General features: G+C 41.5%; 1 protein-coding gene across 1 annotated transcript; it reads left to right on the top strand.

The window, feature by feature from the left end:
* The first annotated feature begins 370 nt into the window (after window positions 1–370).
* Window positions 371–8,653, top strand: LOC105353704 (uncharacterized). The gene has a single exon (XM_078953489.1). It carries the CDS (start codon window positions 1,689–1,691, stop codon window positions 7,698–7,700), a length of 6,012 nt encoding a protein of 2,003 aa, XP_078809615.1. The 5' UTR covers window positions 371–1,688; the 3' UTR covers window positions 7,701–8,653.
* Window positions 8,654–16,658: the final 8,005 nt, after the last annotated feature.

Below are 16,658 nucleotides of genomic sequence, written 5' to 3'. Positions count from 1 at the left end.
GAGGGGCTTATCATTTAAAAGGGAGCATCACAGGAAGTGAAAAGAGAGAGACGGAGGTGACATGTGCTGATGTGCCCTGCATGGAGCTAGTGAAGTGCTCGGGTTCTTGAATAAAGGAAAGAACACTCTCACCTTGGCTCCTCTGCTTTATTTCCCGGAGGGACCCACGACACAGACACCTAAATACATTGAGGATGGTTAACTTAAATTAAGACTGGGTGGATAATTAGCAACTTCAACCTGGCGAGGCTGCAACAGGAGGAAACACAAAACATGGCAAAAACCAATAAAGCATCACTGAAAGCAAACAAATGGGCATATCCTCACACTAAAACATAGTTTGAGAAAAAAAAAAGCTAAGGAAGTGTAGCCCGGTCTTAAAAGAAGAAAAAAACAGTTGTTCATTTAAATAGTATTTGTTATAAAAAATATCTATATTTGTTTAAGTTCTCTTTAGATAAACAGTTAAGTTATCTATGTAAAGTTAAACTGTTGGCAAGGAATTTATCTAAAGTATTATCAGTGTTTTATTATTTGTTTTATTATTTTTCTTAAGTTACTGTGAGTGTATAAAGGGTGCTCAATGTGTTGGCTAACCTAATTGGATGTCAGATTGTCTGTCAACGGATTCTGTGAGTGTTATTGGTTGGGTTTTGGATTTTAATCCAATCACAACATTAGAGGGCGGGACAATTGAAAAAAGTGTGTGCGTGTCGAACAGGCTACGTACAGAAGCTGGAAGCGTGGTTCAAGTTTCGGCTTGATTTATATTCTCTGACGGTGGTGGATGCAGAGTTCGCCAAAGGAGTTCAGAGCATATGAAATGCTGCTGAAGGACCAGGACGCGCTCTTGGGGTATTCCTGTGGGCATCAGACGGAGATCCAGAAAGTTCCCGCTGGGATCCGGGTTGTGTTCACTCAACATTGAACAAGAGTCCAGTTCCAGTTTGGGTCAAGTTCCTTTCCCTCACTCATTTCCAAGTCAATACACCAGAATCCGCACTGACTGAACCAGGAGGTTGTGAGTACAAAAAAAAAACACTGCACGTGCTTATTTTGTTTTGCTTTCTAAGTGAAGCGGTCAATACGTTTTAGACCTCAACGCTCCCGAGCGACGACACAGGCCTGCAACGGGTATTTTGTTTATTTAAAAAGGGACATTTTTTGAGTTTGTAAGTGTTTTTATTTTCCCATTTTCTTGTGGATTTGTGAACTAAGATTCATACTTTGTTTTTGATTTTTGTATTTGTTTTAATAACTAAATTTTCAGTTTATTTAAACGACACTTCTTGTCTGGAGTTTTTGAAGGTGTTTTTCTTGAAGTTTGGAGACGGTAAACGAGGAAAAGTTTTAAGTTATTAGATTTGAAGTATGTTTGGAAATTATTTAATTTTGACAATAATCAACTACAAAACACTTAGAAGTTAAAGGGATTTGTGACGGCACCAAACCATAAAAATCACACCCAGGGCCCCGCCCATAGTATTACAGTATTTGAGTTTTACCGTTTAGTTTATTACATGGGACGGGCGCTACATAAAATGGAGGCACCGCTGGGATTTATTTAAAATAATTTTCTTCAAGTTTCAACTAACCCTTTTTGCTACATTTAAAAGTTTTGTAATTTTTTCATTTAATTAGTTGCTGACTAGTAACAGTGTAGTGTGTGACCAGACTCAATATTCACAATGACACAACTTGAGTTAACGAACTGGTGTCGAGGAGAGGGAGTGGCTTTAGAACATGCTCTTATGGTGCATGGTGTGCCGGAAGAGGAACCCACAGCTAATGTTGAGGAAACATTGCAATCTATAAAAGCACTTGGCAGAGTGAGAGTTAGAGGGAAAATGTTTGACTCTAAGAATCAGACTGTAACATTGTTGTGTGAATGTCGGGAAGTCATAGATCCTTCTAAAATTCCCCCCGAACTGATTCCGCCCACAGGAGAGACCAAGTGGACTATAGTGATAGCCCAGTCTGTAGTGAATGACGAGGATACTTTCACTGTGAAATTAGCTCAATTTCTTCAAGATGAAGGTAAAACCATGGATGATATCCAAACAATGTGTGCTCCTAGTACTGCGTGGAACAGCAGTCCGGAGTCAATCATTCGTGCAGTTGGTGAAGTACTAAACCGATCCACCAAACCCACAGAAAGTAATAACTATCGCCGGTTAAAAACTTTCTCAGGAGTAAGCCCTGTTCCATTAGGTGAGGAGTGTTTAGATGGCTGGCTTGAGCAGGCAAAGTTAATGGTGGAAGAATGTGAATGTACAGAAAAAGAGAAAAGACGCAGATTGGTGGAAAGTCTGAAAGGCCCTGCTCTGGAGATCATTCAAGCAGTTCGTTTGTCAAATCCTGATGCTAAGCATAGGGAATACATTCAGGCTATCGAAAATGCATTCGGAGTTACAGAAACTGGAGAGGACCTTTATTTGTCTTTTAGGTCACTCTATCAAAAGTCAGGGGAGCGATTGTCAGAGTTTTTGCGGCGGTTGGAGCGATCGCTTAATAAAGTCATTCAGAAAGGTGGCTTAACTGGTCGTGCAGCTGATGAAGTTCGACTCGAGCAGCTTATCAAAGGAGCAACGGAGTCTGACATAATGTTGCTTCAGTTGAATCTCCGAGATAGGAGAGACAGACCCCCTACTTTTTTAGACTTGTTAACAGAGATACGGGTAGAGGAAGACCGTGAAGCTGTAAGGCGTAGTCTACAAAAACCTACACCTCGACCGCGTGTACACACAGTGAAGGTTGAGCAAGAGCCAGATTTAGATCTGTATACACATACCGATCTCAAGGCTCAAATGGAAGAGTTGCAAGCCAAGCTCAATGAGCAGAGAACCAAGCTGGTTAAACCAGCTACAGAGCATCATGCAAAGAAGTTTAAAGAGAGAAAACAATCAAAAAGTGAATACAACCCCGAAATACAGTCGTTGCGTAAAGAAGTAAACACTCTCAAAGAGCAGTTGAGCGTGATGACTGTAAACTCAGCATCTAGTGCGCCAGGTTGGACCGATACTGTTAGAGGCAGAGCAGCTTCAAACACCAAACCTGTCTCCCGAAGAGCGCCATCCAAGGATGAGCGTACTGGATTTTTTTGTTACAGATGTGGTGAGAATGGACACGTGTCCGTCAGATGTACAGCCCCTGAAAATGCACAGAAAGTGATCAAAAAGCTCATACGACAAGTGCGTGACATTACGACTGAGCAGAAAGAGGGTGTCGAAAATTCAGATGAGTGCAAGGCAAGGGTGAATACAATGAAAGCCCCTAAAGCTGATGCTAAGCTACCGACAGGACTGGTTGGTCCATCGTCCATCTGTAACATTAAAGTTAATGACATTTTATGTGATGCACTTATGGATTCAGGTTCCAATGTAACTATCATCTTTGAGGATTGGTACCAAAGTCACCTACCTCATGTTCCCATACAACCAATCTCCAAACTCTCTATTTGGGGTCTTGCTGATTCTGAGTATCCTTATAGAGGATATGTGGTTGTTGAAATGGAATTTCCAGAGGACATGTCTGGGGTTAAAGGGCCCGTCAGTGTTCTTGCTCTCATATGTCCAGAGCCTCAACATGGCCAACAGGCACCTGTAATAGTAGGCACAAATGCTTTTCTGTTTCACAGATTATGGGATATTGTAAATGAGAGTGGCAGCAAACCCAAAGTCCATTCCATGAGAATACAGGCAGTGTATGACAAAATTCAATCACAGGTTCAATCACCACCCGTTATTTCAGAGGATGAAACGGTTGGACAGGTGAAGTGGCCAGGTCCAGGTTCACTTTACATAGCACCGGGTGAGAGCCTATATGCCACCTGTAAAGTAGAAAAGACTGAATCCGCTGCTAAGAACCTGGTTCTTGTTGACAACCCACAGGTACAACAACTCCCAACTGGAGTACTAGTACAACCAGGAGTGCTTCCAGACAACAACATTGACCCTGATAGTTTTACAGTACTGCTACACAACGAATCCCAAAAACCCACCTCTATTCAGGTTGGAACAGTCCTTGCTGAAATATATGTGGTAGACACAGCAGTATTGCCTCATCTATCTGACCAACCAAGCCATAGGCTTAATCCTGAACTGTTTGAATTTGGAGATTCACCGGTCCCTGAAGAATGGAAGCAGCGGCTGCGACAGAAATTATCAGACAGGCCAAAGGTTTTTTCGCTTGACGAGTGGGATGTTGGTCTAGCCCAAGGTGTGAAACATCAGATTCGCCTAAAAGACTCCACCCCTTTTAGAGAGCGATCACGGCGTTTGGCACCTGCTGACATTGATGATGTTAGAAGACACATACAGCAATTACTCTCTGCTGGTATTCTGAAAGAGTCGCGGAGTCCATATGCGTCGCCAATAGTGGTAGTGAGAAAAAAGAATGGTGCTGTGCGGATGTGCGTCGATTATCGTACCCTAAACAGGCGTACCATACCCGACCAGTACACAATGCCTCGCATTGATGACGCTTTGGATTGCTTAACCGGTAGTAAGTGGTTTTCTGTGTTAGATCTTCGCAGTGGGTATTATCAGATTGAAATGGCGGAAGAAGACAAGGAGAAGACTGCATTCATTTGCCCTCTCGGGTTTTATCAATTTGAGAGGATGCCTCAGGGCATAACAGGAGCCCCAGCTACGTTCCAGAGGCTAATGGAAAAGGCTGTTGGTGATATGCACCTTCTTCAAGTCATAGTCTATCTTGATGACATCATTGTCTTTGGAAAAACTCTGGAAGAACACGAGCACCGTCTTCTCAAAGTTCTTGACCGTCTTCAGGAGGTTGGACTCAAAGTGTCTCTTGATAAATGTCAGTTCTGTCAGCCTCGTGTGAAATATGTGGGTCACATTGTTTCAGAGAAAGGAATCACTACTGATCCAGAGAAGGTAGAAGTAGTGAAAAACTGGAAAGAGCCTACTGACCTTAAGACCCTTAAATCATTTCTTGGGTTTAGTGGCTACTATCGCCGATTCATTGCAAACTATTCTCAGATAGTTCACCCACTTACCGAGTTGACAAAAGGTTACCCGCCAACGCAAAAGAAAGGTAAACCGCTATGCGCAGACTCCACCAGGCCATATTTCAAAGCAACTGAACCCTTCGGAGAACGGTGGGATCAATCTTGTAGAGAGTCATTCAGAAAAACCATTGACTGTTTAGTGAATGCCCCAGTATTGTCATTTGCTGACCCCACTAAACCTTACATCTTGCATGTTGATGCCAGCATGAGTGGGTTAGGTGCAGTGCTAAATCAAGAGTATTCGGAAGGCCTCAGGCCTGTAGCATTTGCAAGTCGAAAACTCAGCAACTCTGAGCAGAGATACCCAGCTCATCAGCTAGAATTTTTAGCGTTGAAATGGGCAGTCGTTGATAAATTTCACGACTATTTGTATGGAGCTAAATTTACTGTGAGGACTGACAACAACCCGCTCACATATGTGTTGACTTCTGCCAAGCTGAATGCAACTGGACACCGATGGTTAGCGGCCTTGGCTACATATGACTTTACCATTCAGTACCGACCCGGTCGTCACAATGTAGATGCGGATTTACTGTCACGTCAACATGAGGATGAACTTCAGACTGACTGGACAGTCATACCACCCTCTGGTATTAAAGCACTGTGTAAATGGTCTTGTGCAACAAGTGACTCTGGAGTACCTTCAAGGTACATCGATCAACTGGGAGCTCCGCCAGAAGGTATCCCTGATGTATATGTTTGCCCAGTGAATTTGAGTACAAGCAACATAGATCAGTTGAGTCCAAAAGATCTCAAGTATGCTCAGGACACAGATCTGAGCATTGGCCCAGTGAAATCAGCCATCGAAGCTGGCAATGTGCCGGTTCATGGCAAAAATGATCCTCCGGATGTTGCTTTACTCTGTAGAGAGATCTCAAAACTAGAGATCAGAGATGGAATACTATACAGAGTTAGACAAACACAAACGGACAGTGGAAGCAGACAGCTAGTGTTGCCTGAAAGGTATCGAAAAACAATTTTAAGGTCGTTGCATGATGATTGTGGTCATTTAGGAGTGGAGAAGACTTCTGATCTACTGAAAGGCAGATTTTATTGGCCACGCATGACTTCTGATGTGGAACAGTACATCAAAACGTGCGGAAGGTGTATTACAAGAAAGACTCTTCCTCAGCGTTCTGCGCCATTACATCATATCACCAGTAAGGGGCCGTTAGACCTGGTCTGCATTGATTTTCTGCAGATAGAACCAGATCGCAGGGGAATTGCCAATGTGTTAGTAATAACCGACCATTTCACGAGATACGCACAGGCATTTCCTACTAAGAACCAAAAGGCATCAACAGTTGCTAAAGTGTTGTGGGATGAATATTTTCTGCATTATGGACTTCCTGCCCGGATACATTCAGATCAGGGCAGAGATTTTGAAAGTAGATTGATAAAAGAGCTTCTTTCTATGCTGGGAGTCCGGAAGTCACATACTTCACCCTATCATCCGCAAGGCGATGCTCAACCCGAGCGTTTTAACAGAACTCTTTTGTCTATGTTGGGTACACTAGAGGGAGAAAAGAAACACAACTGGAGTCAGCAGATTAGTAAGTTGGTACATGCGTACAACTGTACTAAGAATGAAGCTACAGGGTACTCTCCTTATTATTTGATGTTTGGGAGAGAGGCACGACTTCCTGTTGACATTTGCTTCATGATAAATCCCGACAAAGATGATGAGCTTTCTCATTCACAGTATGTCCACAAGCTGAGGCAAGATCTCAAAAGAGCTTACAGACTTGCCACGGAGACTGCAGACAAAACTCACTTCAGAAACAAGTCTCGTTATGATCAACGTGTCCGAGGTCAGCCATTGGTGATGGGCGATAGAGTACTTGTAAAAAATCTTGGGATGAAAGGCAAACATAAACTACAAGATAGATGGAAGTCAACTCCTTATGTGGTAGTCAAACAGTTGCCCAATCTTCCGGTTTATCAGGTTGAACCAGAATATGGTGGTGGAGCTGTTAAAACTCTCCACAGAGATCACCTTCTACCGATTGGTTACCTTGTGAGAATGCCAGAGTTTCAGAGAGACGTTAAAAACCTCTCACCCCGTCCAGTAACAAGGCTGGAAAAGGTCAGGGCAGATAAGGGACCTCCTCCCTTGCTTTCAGAACAGGTATCTGATTATTCCTTTTCAGAGTCGGACTTGGAGGAAGAAGGTGAAGGTCCGTCTTTTGATATTGATGAAGTGAATCAACAGCTTTTAACTCATTCTCAACAGAAGACATGTCTAGTTTCTGACCATGACAACTCTGATTTGTCTGAGAGTGAACAGAGTGATGAACATGTTACAGAGCAGTCATCTGAGGATGAACCTCACCACTCTGCTCGTGAGACAGAAACCAACAGAACCGATTCAGATGTTGAACCAGAATGTCCGTCATCTAATAGGAAAACTGATCGTAAGGCAGGTACATCTATTAGGCAGTCACAGCGACAAATCAAGCCGGTAATTCGCTTGACGTATGATAAACCAGGTCATGCAACAGAGGAACCAGTCACCATTGTTCATCATGGGATGGTCATTCAGTTGAACCTAAATACCCCATCTACTGATGTTGACCCAGTGACGGAACATCGAATTTGTTCAAAGCAAATATCTGGTCATAAGAACACCCATGTCAAAACATCTGGTAAGAAGTTTTGTGTTAGATGAGGGCATCTACCCTTTTTAGAAGGGGGAGGATGTAGCCCGGTCTTAAAAGAAGAAAAAAACAGTTGTTCATTTAAATAGTATTTGTTATAAAAAATATCTATATTTGTTTAAGTTCTCTTTAGATAAACAGTTAAGTTATCTATGTAAAGTTAAACTGTTGGCAAGGAATTTATCTAAAGTATTATCAGTGTTTTATTATTTGTTTTATTATTTTTCTTAAGTTACTGTGAGTGTATAAAGGGTGCTCAATGTGTTGGCTAACCTAATTGGATGTCAGATTGTCTGTCAACGGATTCTGTGAGTGTTATTGGTTGGGTTTTGGATTTTAATCCAATCACAACATTAGAGGGCGGGACAATTGAAAAAAGTGTGTGCGTGTCGAACAGGCTACGTACAGAAGCTGGAAGCGTGGTTCAAGTTTCGGCTTGATTTATATTCTCTGACGGTGGTGGATGCAGAGTTCGCCAAAGGAGTTCAGAGCATATGAAATGCTGCTGAAGGACCAGGACGCGCTCTTGGGGTATTCCTGTGGGCATCAGACGGAGATCCAGAAAGTTCCCGCTGGGACCCGGGTTGTGTTCAGTCAACATTGAACAAGAGTCCAGTTCCAGTTTGGGTCAAGTTCCTTTCCCTCACTCATTTCCAAGTCAATACACCAGAATCCGCACTGACTGAACCAGGAGGTTGTGAGTACAAAAAAAAAAAAACACTGCACGTGCTTATTTTGTTTTGCTTTCTAAGTGAAGCGGTCAATACGTTTTAGACCTCAACGCTCCCGAGCGACGACACAGGCCTGCAACGGGTATTTTGTTTATTTAAAAAGGGACATTTTTTGAGTTTGTAAGTGTTTTTATTTTCCCATTTTCTTGTGGATTTGTGAACTAAGATTCATACTTTGTTTTTGATTTTTGTATTTGTTTTAATAGCTAAATTTTCAGTTTATTTAAACGACACTTCTTGTCTGGAGTTTTTGAAGGTGTTTTTCTTGAAGTTTGGAGACGGTAAACGAGGAAAAGTTTTAAGTTATTAGATTTGAAGTATGTTTGGAAATTATTTAATTTTGACAATAATCAACTACAAAACACTTAGAAGTTAAAGGGATTTGTGACGGCACCAAACCATAAAAATCACACCCAGGGCCCCGCCCATAGTATTACAGTATTTGAGTTTTACCGTTTAGTTTATTACATGGGACGGGCGCTACAGAAGAAAGTGAGTAAAACCCAAAATATTGAAATGGTCTATAAATGTGTTGTGGGCAAAAAACAGACTAAACATGTGCACTCTTTAAAGTCTAAAGCCAAATTAGACTGGTATGTATGCAGTGTTTTTCCCTTGCATTGCGTGAAGAGTCCATTTCATGACCATCAGATTTCATTGTCTCTGTTGCGTCTCCGGTCCCTCGCCCCTGGCTACCGGAAGCGTGGTTTGTCCTGCCACCCTCATGTAAAGTAGTTCATCCAAAACCTTTGCAATTAGGCCCCATGCCCTCCCATTCCTCAACGAGTCCTTGTAAAATGCATGTTTTGTGTTATAAATGATGTTGTTTTGTACTTCCAAAAAAAGTCTGTCGTCCATGGCAAAAATGGAAGCTGGTGTTGTCCGCAGGGTTAACGTGCGTGATTATCTGGGCATGTCACCTTAAATGTACAATGAAATTTAATACATTTTTATTTTAAAAGTACAACCGAAGGTTTTATTTTGAAACACTGACCTTTTTCCCGTTTCTCTGGCCTTTTTCCGTGAAGTTGATGCATCAACCGACTGGAAATTGAACCCCTGCATTAAGCTTGCATTCCGTTGTGGAGTGATGGATGTCAGACGGAAACATGACGGTGGTGATGTTAACATTCAGATTTAGCAATAAACCTTCTATTTTTCTGTGTCAATGCAACGGAGACTTACTGCAGACCAGTGTACATCAGCCTTAAGAGTTAACAACACTTCAGCAGAATAAATTGTCATGAACGATTGGTGGTAAGAAAGCCCAGGTAAATCAGTTCTGGAATCCAGCTTCTGCTGTAACAGCTGTAGATGGCTGGGAATATACCTACAATGATCAGAAGAAAATGATTTTTCTTTAACTTTAAACTTGACATATAGTCCATTTCCTTTTGTGTAAGGACAGAACAATGCTTGGTGTAAATGATGTAAAACGGCATTGAATTACGCACTATGGAGGTTTAATGTTTTTATTGACTCATATGTCAGCTATCACAGCACAGCCTATTTGCTGTAGAATCCTTCTCTAAAAACAGCCACTGCTACCATCACCTTGGCATCTGCTGCAGCTCAAGAAGCTCTGAAGTTCTCCATACTTAAACAGCTTTGACAGAGCTCATCGGTAAGCACCCGACTGCACACTGGCTTATTAGATAAAATGACAGATTAGCAGTTCATTTGTCTTTAGCAGTTTAAGTGCTGCAGGAAGTTTGAACTGACAACTGCTGATTGATTTTCTGTTTCAAAAAGAGAAGGGGTCCTCTTTTGCATCTGAAACAGCCTTCCCTGCCAGAAAAGCTTGTTTTTTTGTAATAAAAGCCTAATATTTTCTTTTTTTTGTCTAATTTATCTGCATTTGCCTTTGAAAGCTGAAGGTTAAATATAAATTCAGGTTGAAATGTTGCCAAATTTGAGAGAAATCCAATTGCTGTGTGCAGTTAGTAGTAGTAATAATTCATTTTATTTGAAGTGCCTTTCAGGACGCTCAATGTCATTATACAAAAAAAGACCAAAACAAAACACTTTAAAACAGTAACTTAAAAAACAACCATGGACCAAACAAACAGTCCAACAGAAGGCTGTTTTGAAGTAGAGTTTTAAAACCAGGAATTGAGTCAATGGTTCTTCAAAACATTTAGGCTACGACCTCTCCTGAAGCTTTTATTGATGAGAAATCCATTCAAGGCCATACAACAACAGAAATCTGTGAGGAGTCACTTCTGATCAAATCCTCAGTTATATGAGTTTGTCACAAGTTTGTTTTCAGATCCATGTTGCTTCTACTAACATTGCTTTATATGGAAAAAAAAATTCTGATACATTTGCACTTTAGGTTCAGTTGCACACATCCTACCTTTTAACATCTTGTCTCTTGGAGGATCAAGACACTAAGTCTGAATAGACCATGTTGTGTACCTCCAATGCCAATTGAACTGTTCAAAGATGTGACTGTTTGGTCTCTGGCAGAGGAGCAAACCACAAATCCTATGGTGGTTTATGGAAGTAAGAGATGTTGTCAAACTGTAAAAGTAATCCTGTTGAGACTGGTCGGCTCTTGGGACTCCTGAAACAGCTGATAGGTATTGGCAGCATGGGCAGGTGCAGAGGAAAAAAACTCAAGTCTGATGGGAGTTTGGAGAGGCCATAGATATGGCTCTCTTTCGGTTTTTCCCATCAGGGGTCGCCACAGCAAACGAGTCGCATGGTAAACTTGGCAATGTTTTACGCCGGATGCCCTTCCTGACGCAACCTTCTCAAAGCAAACGGGCTTGAGACCGGCACAGAGGTAGAGAAGGGAACAGGGAGCAGGCCGGAGTTGAACCCTGGTTTCACAGACGGAAGGTGCCACAAACCAGCATGAGCTAAACTGGCTCCCATATGGCTTATAGGTTGTTCTCTAATAAATTCTAGCAAACATTTAATGCCTCAGAAGCAGGACGTCAACATTGTTGACAGAGCAACTGACGAGCTATTGAGATTGAAGAAGTATTTTCATGGTTTCGGGCTCTCTGGTAATATCTACTACATGGAGAAGAGAATTCAGTGTATAATGGAATCTCTGATTCAGAAGAAACAGTTTTTGTCTGGGTCATGGGAAAGCAGCTAACGTCTACACCTTACAGAGAGTGCTTGAATGTTCATGGGACTTTGCCCATCCAATGTGCTTTGTTGAAATGGGGAAAGCATTTAATCTCATCCATTGCTTTGTTCTGTAGGAGGTACTGAGAGCAGTAGTTTGGTTTGTGCTGCTGGCAGTGAGTGAAACCTGTTACCAGTGAATTTTGGACCCTTTATCACAGTTCTGTTCATAATCTTTACGGACAGAATACAAATTGAATTGAGGTCCACATAATTTAAATGGTTTGGGGACCACAGGATTTCCTCTCTGCTCTTTGCAGTTGATGTTGTCAGGTTGGCTTTATCAAGCCAAGACCTCCAGCATGCATTGGGGCGGTTTGGAGCTGACTATGCAGCGGCTGGGATGAGGGTCAGCACTGCTAAGTCTGATGCCATGGTTCTTGACTAGAGAAAGGTAGTTTATCCTCTTTGAGTGGTTGGAGTACTCCTGCACCAGATGGATGAGTTTAAATATCTTGGGGTCTTGTTCACAAGTGAGAGAAGATTGGAGCGTGAGATTGACAGGTGGATTGGAGCAGCGTCCACTGTTACATGGTAGCTGTACCAGGTGGTTGTGATTAAGTGAGCCGAGTCGGAAAGCGAAGCTCTAAATTTACTGGTCGATCTTCGTCCTGAGACTCACCTACGGTCATGAGCTATGGGTCATGACCAAAAGAACAAATACAAGCGGCCAAAATGAGCTTCCTCCGTAGGGTGGCTGGGCGCTCCGTTAGAGACAGGATGAGAAGCTCGGTCACCTGAAGTTTCAGAGTACAGCCTCTTCTCATCGAGAGGAACCATTTTAAGTGGTTCTGGCACCTGGTCCAGATGCCTCCTGGACGACCCCTTGGGGAGATGTTTCCAGCATGTCCCACTGAGCAGAGACCCAGATGAAAACTCAGGCAACCCTGGAGAGAAAAACGTATCTCAGCTGGGGCTGGGAATGCCTCAGGGTCTCGTAAGAGAGGCTGGAGGAAAATGCTGGGGAAAGGGACGTTTGGGCATCTTTGCTTAAGCTGCGTTCACACTGAGCGTGATTTGGACGACAAATTAGCGCTGGCCGCCCCTTTTTTACCCCACGGCAAATTCTATGCTCAATGCCTGTCCAAAAATGTGTACATAAGGTTGACACTCTGGCCCCGTGGGGAAGGAGCTACCAGCTAATAGTTTTAGCCTGATCGCCACATGGAGTGTGTTTATCTAATTTACAATGCATGGAAGACACAGATGATGTTAAAAGATCAGGTTTATTCATTTTGAAGAGTTCTACAAAAGCATTGGTAATTCCGTCTCCATGTTTGGGTTAATGAGATCATTCAGAGACCCTCCCAGTACTGATAAGCACTGGCCTTTCCGGCGCTCCAAATCTGTTTAGTTGGCTTCAAATTTTGGCCAGACACCAGAGCCTTTTTTTGTGAAGTTGGAACAAATTAAACAATTAATTGAAATCATGCGATCAAGTGTAAAGTGCATCCAGTACTTTTTTTTCCGCTGTAGCTGCTATGTTTTCACCATGGTGTAAACATGACATCATTTCTGCTGACACGCGGTCACAAAGTATGTGATAGAGCGTCTTATCGGTCATTTAAGATCATGGAACACAAGATGCTGATCATAGAGTTCCAGAACCACTGCTTCGTTTTACCACTGCTTCACATCCTTTTCATAAGGATGATGGCAAAAAAGGACATCTGTAGGTCAAAGCCATCTCTAGCCAATGTAAGTCAACTGCCGTAGCTAGACCGGCTGCAGCGGAGCCGGACTGGTTGCAGTGTGAGCCCAGGGTTAGTAACTTGCTATGCCTGTGGAAGGCAGCTTAGAAAAAGGAACATAGAGTATTTTCCAGCTGTTATTGAATTTATGAAAACCTTCAACTTTATAAAGTATATAAATATAATATAATATAATATAAAGTTATAATATAAAGTTCTCTTCTTTTCCAATGCAGATTTAGTGTAATTTATTTAGCATTACAAAAAAATATACCCACAGCAGGAAATTAATAAATATTTTAATTTAGCTTTGTTTTGACAGTGACTTCTTTTTAGGATGAAGCATTAAGATACATCTGCAACCTGCAGACTTTCTCTCTGCCTTCCTTCTGACAGCTATATGTGCATTTTAAAGCATCCATAACTTTCCGACTAAGCAGATTTCTGAGTATTCCTCACTGGAATAAACCATTTTTTTCAGAAACTCCAGCAAATATAGAAATAAAAGTATTTTCTGAGAGTGTGTGGTAAAATCACAGTTTTATAACCAGCTGAAACCAACAAATGATTAGTGTCTGTAACCCAAAACATCTTTGTTTATTTCAACAATACGATCTGCCAACATATGATCACAAAGTAACAAGACAACAAACAAAATACTACACTTATCAAGATAAAGCACTTTTACCCGTCCACACATCCTGCTGGCTCGTGTTCACATTACACTTAACAATGAATACTCTAGCGCAGATGCAATTGTTTTAGCACATACAGTAAATGGTATTATTTTTGTTGTTAAGTGTTTTATCTTTAGACAAATGGTAGTAGAATTGATTACAGCAGGCATTTTTATCTGTTTTTTTTATTTAAATTGCGCAGAACAGAGATGAATGCTCAGCCATAACTCCTGCAGGCTCAGTCATAATCTTAAGGCATTCCTCAGAGTAAATTGACCAGATTCAGAGTTGTGTGCAACTTTGAATGAGTCCTATTTTGCTGGCAGGCATTACAAAAACATACTGCAGTTTATTAACTGTGTGGTAAACAGAGCTGATATAATAACCAAATTTTATTTCTTCTCTTTTTTGTCCCACGGGGAATACAAACTCAATGAAAAGATGTATCTGACACTATTTCACCACCGCTGCTGCTATAGTAACAATATTAGCAGTTTGATGTTGGAAAAAAAGGCAAGCACAGATCTCGGTGTCCACCTGCACTCTCTGATCTGTTCACATAAAGCTGCACCTGTGCATGCAACAAAGCAGAATGAATGAATTCAAATGAAATGTGACAAACAAAACGCCCAACGTGTCAAGAGGCTAATAAGCATACATTTAGAAACACTGGGTTTCATTATGGAGACACACTTGAGCCAAAGTCTGATCTGTTGTCCACTGAAGGAGTGTTTCCTCTCATTAATATTAAAATTATGTAAATACAGGCTATTACCTTTTTGAAAACAGTCGCTGTTCCAGAGGCTCTGAATTCTTCCCAATGAGGGTTCCACACCTCTGATTGACCCCCTGTCGTTTTTATACTGCACCTCTCACGGTTGCTTCAAAGCTTTTCATTATTACTGCTCATGAGTATTAAACTCTTTCATAAAATGATTGTTGATGTTTTTAAGCATATTATTTGAGCTCAGGAACCTCAAAGATCTCTACTATGAAGTGTGCAAAGGGAATGGGGTGGGGGGTCAGAATCAGTGGAATGTGTGCAGGCATTTTTTTTACTTAAATCAAAAATTATATTCTTATGCTGTTTAAAAAGTGGTCACCAAGAACAATAGCTAGAGCAACCACTGTTGGTTGCTGTTGCCAACACGGAGGCCGATATCAGGCCGCTATTCTCCAGTTATCATCCACCCTGACTTGGTGTGGTGGGAATGGCAGACGGAGAGGTATTAAAAATCATGTGCTGTCACAAAGTGTCCTTGGCCAATACACTGAACCCCACATTGCTCCTGGTGGTTATAGGATGCCACCAGGCTTAAGCAGCAGTGCCACCACCAGTGTGTATCAATGTGTGTGAGCATGGGTGAATGTAAAGCAATCTTTGGGTCTTATAAGAAGGTTTTAAAGCACTATTCAAGGATTTTACCAAAGAAGTTCAGAAAAACAAAAACGATAACAATAATCCTGGCGATGCATTTTTCCACCAGCAAACCCCTGATATGACCGTTGATGCTTTCCTCTTGCTGTTTGTGTCAACCTAACACAAAAGTAGGAATCAGTACTGCTCCGGGACATAGCAGATTACACTGTGTGATACTTTTACAAACTGTCACTAAACTGTGTTGTTCCTAGTGGTGCCTGAGGAAGTCCCCCAGGGTCATGGCGGATGTTAAGCTTTCCCTCTGCAGTGTGTTCTTTTTGAATTCCTCTGATAGGAGATACAGACTGCAAAGATCAGGTAATAACAAACTATAGAACGGTTTTTCCCAAACACAAATCAATACTTTATGTGGGAACACATATACAGGGGAATAAGATTTGAAGAAGCCAAAACCATGTAAACATGTTTAAGACGATCCCTGAGAAATGCGTATTCAGTTCTGTTTTAAGTTCAGCTTAAAAAAAAGCCACTGGCAAATCAAAGCAAATACAACTTTTAAGAAAATCTTTCTTTACCTGTAGAAGACAATAACTGATGGTCCCCTATATACCTATGGGTTTTATTAATAAATGTTTATATTTTTCCAGTTCCTTTAAACAATGAACATATTTGCTCTTCTAAAGTGATAATTATGGTTCTTACTAGAGGTGTAACGTTACACGTAGTTGGACCGAACCGTTTCAGTACGGTAATTCCTGTTCGGATCACTTTTGTACCGTTTCGGTTTTCTTTTTTTTTTTGCTCCTCCCCCCAAATGTATTAACTTTCTGCCAAGCCGGAACTAATATTGACTACGAGTTTCCGCTGAGACGCTCAATGGTGTCTGTCGCACGCGTTTAGGAAGGAGGGGGGCAGAGCGTGGCAGCGCGCAGCGCAAGAGTGTGTGTGTGAGCAGACGTTCAGGTTGTTCTGCTCAGTTCGCCGGAACAGTAACAAAAAATGTTTCCTCTAAAAGAACAGAGACTGGTTCTATAATTAACCTGCTCTGGAGACTCTGAGCGTCCGAACGGGGAAGACGAAGAAAAAAAATGTGCAAGTTAAAATGTTTGTTTTTCCAGGCCAGTGTTAAGTATCCAAAGGTTTTGGTTCCTGACAGCTAATATTTTTCCTATTTTATATAGCAGATCACCTACATGGGTTAATTTTATTATTGTTATATAAAACCAAAAAGTGCATTTAGCAAGCCCTATGAAATTCTGAACCGAACTGAATTGAGATTTGACACCTCTAGTTCTTATGTTGCAAAAATGTATATTTTTATCTTTCATAAGTCTGTCAGACAGTTCTA

This window comes from Oryzias latipes, chromosome 10 (genome assembly GCF_053564925.1).
Source record: "Oryzias latipes strain Hd-rR chromosome 10, Olatipes_Hd-rR_3.1".
NCBI classification, from domain to species: domain Eukaryota; kingdom Metazoa; phylum Chordata; class Actinopteri; order Beloniformes; family Adrianichthyidae; genus Oryzias; species Oryzias latipes.
Note: the sequence above shows the minus strand (reverse complement) of the source record. Positions and strands in the feature narration are given on the sequence as shown.

What these genes read in the sequence shown, in the direction of transcription:
- LOC105353704 (XM_078953489.1), top strand. Translation starts at nt 1,689, where the DNA reads ATGACACAACTTGAGTTAACGAACTGGTGTCGAGGAGAGGGAGTGGCT.